The sequence below is a fragment of the Formica exsecta genome, unplaced genomic scaffold (genome assembly GCF_003651465.1).
Source record: "Formica exsecta isolate Colony F162 unplaced genomic scaffold, ASM365146v1 scaffold778, whole genome shotgun sequence".
In the NCBI taxonomy this organism is placed as follows: Eukaryota; Metazoa; Arthropoda; class Insecta; order Hymenoptera; family Formicidae; genus Formica; species Formica exsecta.
The window spans coordinates 85,238-93,135 of record NW_021853546.1 but is presented as its reverse complement, the minus strand read 5'-3'; the positions used below and the strand labels follow the sequence as shown (position 1 = coordinate 93,135).

General features: G+C 46.3%; 1 protein-coding gene across 1 annotated transcript; it reads right to left on the bottom strand.

Annotated features, from left to right (window-relative positions):
• Positions 1 to 2,466: 2,466 nt before the first annotated feature.
• LOC115243984 lies at positions 2,467 to 7,550 on the bottom strand. Its single transcript, XM_029821321.1, has 4 exons — positions 6,297 to 7,550; positions 5,654 to 5,753; positions 2,661 to 2,837; positions 2,467 to 2,525 (listed from the first exon to the last, which is right to left on the bottom strand). Exons 1-4 carry the CDS (start codon positions 7,548 to 7,550, stop codon positions 2,467 to 2,469), a joined length of 1,590 nt encoding a protein of 529 aa, XP_029677181.1.
• Positions 7,551 to 7,898: the final 348 nt, after the last annotated feature.

Below are 7,898 nucleotides of genomic sequence, written 5' to 3'. Positions count from 1 at the left end.
CTTCTTGACGACCACGATCGGCGAGCTCCACGCGCTTCGGGATGGTTCGATTACTCCAGCTTGCACTGAAACCGGGTGTGCCCTCGCTGTTTGCAGCGCCAACAGCACTCTTCCCGGTTATATGCGGTCGTTACGGTTGACGTCGCCGCGCTGTATGGTCTCCGGCTCGGTTGTTCCTGCTCGATCCGCTCGAATTCTGCGGCGTCGTCGAATAATTCGTTCAAATCGTGCACGTCCCGGCGTTTGACGTATCTCTTGTACTCTGGCCGCATGTTTGCGTAGATTCGCGACAGTCGTTGCTCGCGCGAGAACCCCCCGGCACGGCGTATGAGCGTCATCATTTCGTCTGCATATGGTGCGAATTTCTCAGTCTCTCGTTGTTTTCGCTCGGCTATCTGTTGTTGGAGATCTTCGCTGTATCGTGGGGGCAGATACCGCCTGCGGATGGCGTTGCAAAAGTCCCCCCACGTCCGCCAGTCTTCGCGATTATTTCGTGCCCATGCGACGGCGTCGCCTCGTAAGAGCTCGGACAGCCCCTTTAGTAATTGATCGCCGGAATATCCGTAGTCCGCGCGGAGGTCGTCTATGCGTTCCAGGAACGCAATTGGGTCGCGACCGTCGAATGGCCGTCCCCATTTCCGCAGCTGTTCTAACATTTGCGTGTTCGCGGGTTCGATTTCGCGCCTTTCGTCGCGGTCTTCGCTCGGTGGTGTGATCTCCATTCGCGGCGGCGTCCGCGTGTTCCGGGCGTCCGGGCCTTGCGCCCCGAATTCTTCCGGGTGCAAGTCGATGTAGTGGCTCGTCCGGTGGCGGATTTCGTCGAGTGTACCGGTCGTGTCGATGCCATACTGGGTGGCTACCGATATCAGGCGCTCTTTTGAGAGCGCGTACAGCCAGGTTTTCATATCGCTCGGTTATTCTTCACGCCGTTAGAGAGAGTAAAAAAAATCGTGTGTCCCGGCCGGTCCTATCTGTTCGAGCGCCAATGTAACGGGTGTACTTCTTATGAGCTCGCGGATTCGCTCGGTCGTGATCAGGGCTCGTAGAAAGTATGTGAGACACACGATGTAAATAAATTTATAAAGAACTGTTAATTTATTAGGCCTCTATCGGTGCGGAATAATAATACAGAATGGCCCCGCGGAGCGGGTGTGCGGCGGATAGTAATGCGTTATTGACGGGGCGCGGTTGTTATGAATTGCGCGATCTGTACAATGAGATTCGCTGTAGTATACGCGACGCGAATATAAACACGCCAGGCAGGCGGCGCGGGGCGCGTGGTCGGTTTGTTGTGACGGCGCGCGTGGTTCACAAAAACGTGTGAATCGGTTTAAATCGTTGAGACGATTTCTTATACGTATGCGGTACTATTAATAGCGCGTATTCCCAGATGTTATGGGATGCGTGCGATATCGAGAAATCTCGAACGGGCAGCGAACTCGCTGTCCCTTGCTCGCACGCGGAGTCCGGATTGACCAACGGTGTTGAGAAAACTCAACGGGGTGGCGAACTCGCCAGCCCACGGTTCGTATGGTCGGATCGGTCGGAAGTTTAGATCGTTTCTCGAGAACTCTCGAGAGAAGCGATCTCGGATTTTAACGGATCGTAAATCGGTTCGGAAGCCGAGAATGCTCGGCGGAGGCTGCGAACTCGTCAATCTCGCGTTCCGTCGTGTTTGCGATTTCTTAGGATCGGATCAGGACGTCTCGAGCGTACAGCTCGAGCGGATTCGGTTTCTGGTACGATTCTGGTAAATCTGGTGCCTGGATCTAAAAAGGCTGCCGTTATATACCCGAGCGATTAACGGTACCCGCGTCGTTCGCCCCCGGGTGGGGATAATGACGTATTGTTTTTCGGCGGGTGTCGCTCGGGCGTTCACGGCAGCGCTCGGCGGTGCTCGGTTTTCCGTGTAACGGCCGTACGGTTGTTTATCGCAACGGTGTATTGAATGTTTAAAAATGGGCGCTCGGCGCCTCTGCCCCTGCCCGGCCGATGTTCGCCGGGCGGCAGACTTCCGGCGGTCTACTGCCGGGTAACAATGCGTCATAATGGGGGGTGCATTGTTACAGTTTTACCATTAAATCAATCAATTATTTTCTGCTTTAACAAAAAAAATTGTTCAATATATCAACGATTCACTGCTAATGATTTTCCTTCGTTCATACATATACTATTTTCACATACATATTAATTGTTTATGCCTTTTAATACTCAAAATAACTGCTATATTTTTCATACCTTTTTGTTAATAACTTTTCAATTAATAATGACCGACGGCTAAAACTTTTTGTATGTTGTTCAGAGTCATGACCTTGATAACATGTCAAGGTCAAGGTCATACGAGGGGGCGGTTCCCTTTTATGCAGGTTTACCGGTATCATATAAAGAATTGCACCTTGTTGGAACCGGTCTTTTCAAACCGCATCTAATCACTTTTCTTAATTCTTCTCGTTTTTCTTGGTGAGTTTAAGCATTTCCACAGATCTTGACATCTATCCATGGCATTTCTATGAGCCGTTTTGATTCTTGGACATTCATTTATCACGTTCGTAATGTCACGTTAGTAGCGATCAAACTTAACGTGTGAGTAGCACATCGAAAATGACGAGATAGCATTGGGTTAGCTGAGATTTCATCATTAGAAATTATAATATTTTTACTGTCTATCCTAAATTCATAATCAAATTCTTCGACATCAACATTTTGTATGGCTGCGTCTGCAACATCCATAACTACTTCATTGTTTTCATTAGATATATTTTCAGTGTCTGCAGAGGTACTTGCATTTGCACTTGCATTTGCTTGAGCTAAATTTTCACCACTTGATTCATTATTTTCTGCAACAATAAAAATATAAATTTGTATGATTACAATGTACATGTGCACATGCATATGTATGTGCGCATGTACATTATGAATGTGGATATTATGTTCACAATATATGATATATGGTGTTATACGATCTATCGTCAAGCGCAGATTCAAAACTTAATCGTTTTTTAAAAATATTTTTAAATTTATAATTCAGTAGATTTAGATTATTTTTAGAATTAAAAAAGTGTTCTATATGTTAGAGGCACTAAAACGATCGAAACACCTAGTTTTACTTATAATGAAAAAAAAGAGATTTAATTTCCTGTATAAATTTGAAGTAAAATTATTATGAAATAAAACTTCTTTTTAAATTTTTAAGAGGATGCCGGAGCGACGGGCGAACTCCGACTGGTTAGCGCCCTCATCTAAACGTAACTAAAAGTATCGGTATGTTACCAACACTTTATAGTTACGTTATCGACAGTATTATATAGAGTAATGAGAGTCAGGGACATATGCATATTTTAAACAGAGCAATAAAATCCAAGCTTTTCGCGTTGTGTTAAATATGTGGAGACAGAAAAAATGTATTTCTACTGCTCTATCTCGTACAAGCAATTTTAGAGCACAGATGTCTGTGTCGCATACATATTTTGAGAGTGGCACCCGTTTGACTACGTTAATATTGACCCCGGTCCCAATTGACCACGTTGAGATTGACCATGTTGCGATTGACCACGTTGATATTGACCATGTTGATATTGACCACGGTCCCGATTGACCATTGTCCGGATTGATCATAGTCCCGATTGACCACGTTGATATTTACCACGGTTCCGATTGACCACGGTACCGATTGACCACGGTTCAGATTGACCACGGACCCGATTGCCCACGTTGATATTGACCACGGTCATTTTTGGGTGGGTGTGGGTGTGTGTGGGTGTGTGTGTGTGTGTGTGCGTGCGTGCGCGCGCGCGCGCGTTCGTGTGTGTCCGGCCAACCAAGGCAAGACCGGGATGGGAACACTGGTGTATGTAAAGGAATAAAAACGCTAATTATTTTATCAAATGTTCAAATTGATGTCCTTCGACAACTTGGCAGTGTCCTAAGCAAATGTAAAACGTATCGATAACGTTAATTAAAAAATTGGGTTTGACTGAATTTGAAACGTTCACTATTTTTTCCCGCAGCTCTTCTAAATTATCGGACCTAGTCTCATAGACCTTTGTTTTCAAGTACCCCCAAAATAATTTTGAGAATTTATGTTTCCTTCAATAAAAAACGGTCCTATAAAACGATTAAACATTATTCCGGCCTGTTCGGGAGTCGACCTCGACGAGATCGTCCGAATCTTGAGAAACGCTCAGAGATGAGCGAGAAGCGGTGTGTAACGCGAATCCGTAGATCCGCTGGAGGATAAGGAGATTTTCAGTAAATACTCGATTGCAGATTGTTTCAAGATTCATTTAATTTTGAATAATAGGAGCGAGCGACGGCACGTATTCCGCGACTCCGACGGATATCTTCAAAATGTCCTGTTAATGACTGCCTTCGACGCGTATCGGAAATCTTGTAGAGTTTCTTGCTATAGGCTCTCGCGAGAACGGATATCTTGCACGCGGACGCCGGATGTTGCTTGGCGCGAGGCAGAGGACATTCGCGGAACGGTTAACGCGCGTCGACTCTCGAACTCCAAACAATTATCAATCACAAACTCAATAAGTATAGAGCGTGTAGTAATACAGACAATGAGGCGTCTTTCGCACTGAGTTCGATGCTCGATCGTATGCTAATGTGTCGGTTGAGAATTTACAACGAGAATGACGAAAGCGCATACGACACGAGCGAAAGTAACAACAGCAGCGCGAATGGTCTATGAGTACCGCGACACGACACGAGCGAGAATAAGAATGCGATCACGCACCTTTTTCTTTGTTATGATCACGCGGTCACGCGCTGATCGGCTGATCGCGACGATGTTTATTCTCGCTCGGGTTTTGATCGCGGCTCTTACCGTTCAGATTTGTCGGTTGAATTTACAGTTTAAATTTATCGATTAAATTCAACGTTTCAATCTTGAACAGTTAAATTTTTATCATTTTATCATTTTATATAGCGCCCGCCTTGGAAAGATAGTTCCGAAATAATTGATACGACAGTAGCATTGAACGATAAGAGCGCACGCCATAATTAACGATATAAAGAAGAATGACTCCCCCTTTTTTTCGATATGATTTAGCACCGTGAATCAGCCGCCCGTCTTGGCGGTATGACGCTCGCCTTTTGACAATTTTGTGCTTAAGTCTAATGAATTACAATAAATGAAACGCAACGCAGCGAAGATGCCTAATTGCTCGTCGCCTCACTATTGATAGGTAAAACGCATAATTTTATGATCGGTCTTTTGAATTCCGAGATGGCCGTCTTGACGGTGACGACCCGTACGAAGCCGTCGGAACCGGGATGACTTTTGCGTCATCTTGAATTAAGACATGCTTCGATTCTAGATAATAAAGTCGAGAATTCTTCGTATGTTAGCATATGATTTCCTAACACGCGGCGCAGATGAGTTTTTACGCTACGGACGCCTGCCTCCCACAACCCGCCGAGATGCGGAGCGGACGGGGGAATGAAATTCCATGTCACGTTATCGGAGGCAGTCAGGTTCAAAAAATTCGGATCTCGTAATGCTGACCGGTACGCGACGGTCAGTTCTCGGTCCGCCCCGACGAATGTTGTCCCGTTGTCCGAATACATAGATTGTGGTAGACCGCGGCGAGAGCAAAATCGAGAGTAAGCATTTAAGAAAGCTTGAGTGGAGTAGTCACTTACTAACTCCAACTGTATTGCTTTTGTCGCAAGGCAGATAAAGAGCGCGATGTATGTTTTACGCAACGTAATCCCTCGTCCAGCGGAGGCCCGAATTTGCACGGGTCCTGCGTAATCGAGGCCGCAATGCAAAAAACATCGGAATGCCGCTGTCACGCGTTGTTCGGGAAGATCTCCCATGATTTGTGTGGGAATTGCGGCGCATATTACGAGCGAGAATTATCCAGAAATCGCGGCGCAGAACATTTAGCGTGAGTTGCGGTCCGGCATGTAACGCTCGTAAATGAATTTGATACACACGGTCAAGGAACGGTCGAAGAGAGAGAAGTGAGCTTCTCGACGAGAGGCTCTGATTTTTTGACAGCGCGTTTATTTCCGTCGGAAATAAGTCGGCTTGAATTTTCTAAAATCCAGAAAGTTCTGGCATTGTTGCAGTCGTATGCAGAAAGCGCAATGTTTTGTGATGCCAGATAATGAGATGACAAAGGCAAAGACGACAATGAGCTTGTGTCACGACAAGAGCGATTACTCCGACAGTTATTTACGAATTTATTGATATACGCGGTGACGCTAATTAACTTTGGCCACGATGAATATCTAGAAGCGAGGTCCCATTTAAAGAGCGATTGAGAGCATTGTAGCGAACTAACCTTTTCTTCGAGAGGCGCTTCCTCAGGAAGGCGCTCAGTGTTACATGGCCATTTATCGGAATCGAAGAGCAGCCATGGAGGTCCATGCCACCATAGCTCGCGATTGATAATTTCATCGCCAAATATTTCGCGCGAAGCGCAATCTGCGGGGTTGTCCTCCGTTGACACATGCCGCCATTCGACGTCTGGAAGACGAGTCTGAATGTCATTCACGCGATTGGCGACAAAAGTCTTCCATCGCGAAGGAGGTTGACTTACCCACGCGAGCACGATCGTGGAATCTGTCCAGCAATGGCACGGAATATCCTTGTAACCGTTCGATCCGCGAACGAACTCGACAAGTCGTGCGAGTAATAATGCTGCGGATAATTCGAGTCGTGGTATGCTCAGAGATTTTAATGGCGCGACCTTTAATTTACCGACGAGCAAAGTTGTCGTTATTTGACCTAATGACGAAATGATTTTGATATAAACACATGCGGCATAGGCATGTGTAGATGCGTCCGCAAATCCGTGGATTTCGGCGTGACTTGTATCCGATCCACGACCGATCCAGCGTATTATTCGTAAATTATTGAGATATGAGAGCCGAGAATAGATTTCTCTCCACTTTACGATGTGTAGCTCGGAAATCGCGTTATCCCAATCGCTTTTAAGTCGCCAGAGTTGTTGCATAAATATTTTAGCGGTAATCGTGACCGGAGTGACCCACCCAAGCGGATCGTAGAATTTTGCGATCGCGGATAAGATCGTACGCTTTGTTTCCGGGGCGTTATCAGCCAGCGACACGCGAAACTCAAAAATATCATTTGCCGGATTCCACCCGATTCCGAGGATTTTGATTTGTTCTTCCTCAGCCAGAGGTTTGTTCGTGGCTAGACCGTGATCTGCGATTTCGATGTCCTCGAGAAGAGAGGGCGAGTTGCTCGCCCATTTTCGTAATACGAATCCGCCGCGCTTTAACATAGAGTTTAATTGATCGCACGCTTGCCGAATTCGAATGGTATCGTCAGCTCCGTAAAGTAAGTCGTCGACATAAATATTATCGCTTAGAATAGAAACTGCGAACTGAAAGTGCTGACCTTCGTCGATGACGAATTGTTTTAATACCCGAAGAGCTAGAAACGGAGCACACGACATTCCAAACGTAACCGTTAGTAATTGATAATCGATGAGCGGCTCCGACAGCGATGACTTCCACAAGATCCGTTGATAATCTATATCACGCGCATCGGTGTGAATCTGGCGATACATTTTCGCGATATCGGATGAATAGACGTATTTGCATCTACGCCATTGTAGGATGACCGACATGAGATTGGTTTGTAATTTCGGCCCGGCGTTTAAATGATCATTTAACGATGTGCCGTTAGAATTAATGGGCACACATTAAGAAAATGTCGAGCTTTGCACACCGGACACAGAGTCTGGGTGCTAGCGGATGCGGTGGCGGAATGTACGCCACCGGAGACTGCAACGGGTTTGGTAGTGTTCTTGGAACTTGCGGTTGTCGCATATTCTTCGAGCGCGCGAGTACGAGATTGAAGAAAACGAAGAAAATCTTCGTACGCCGTCGGAGCGTCGGTATCGCATGCTTTCACG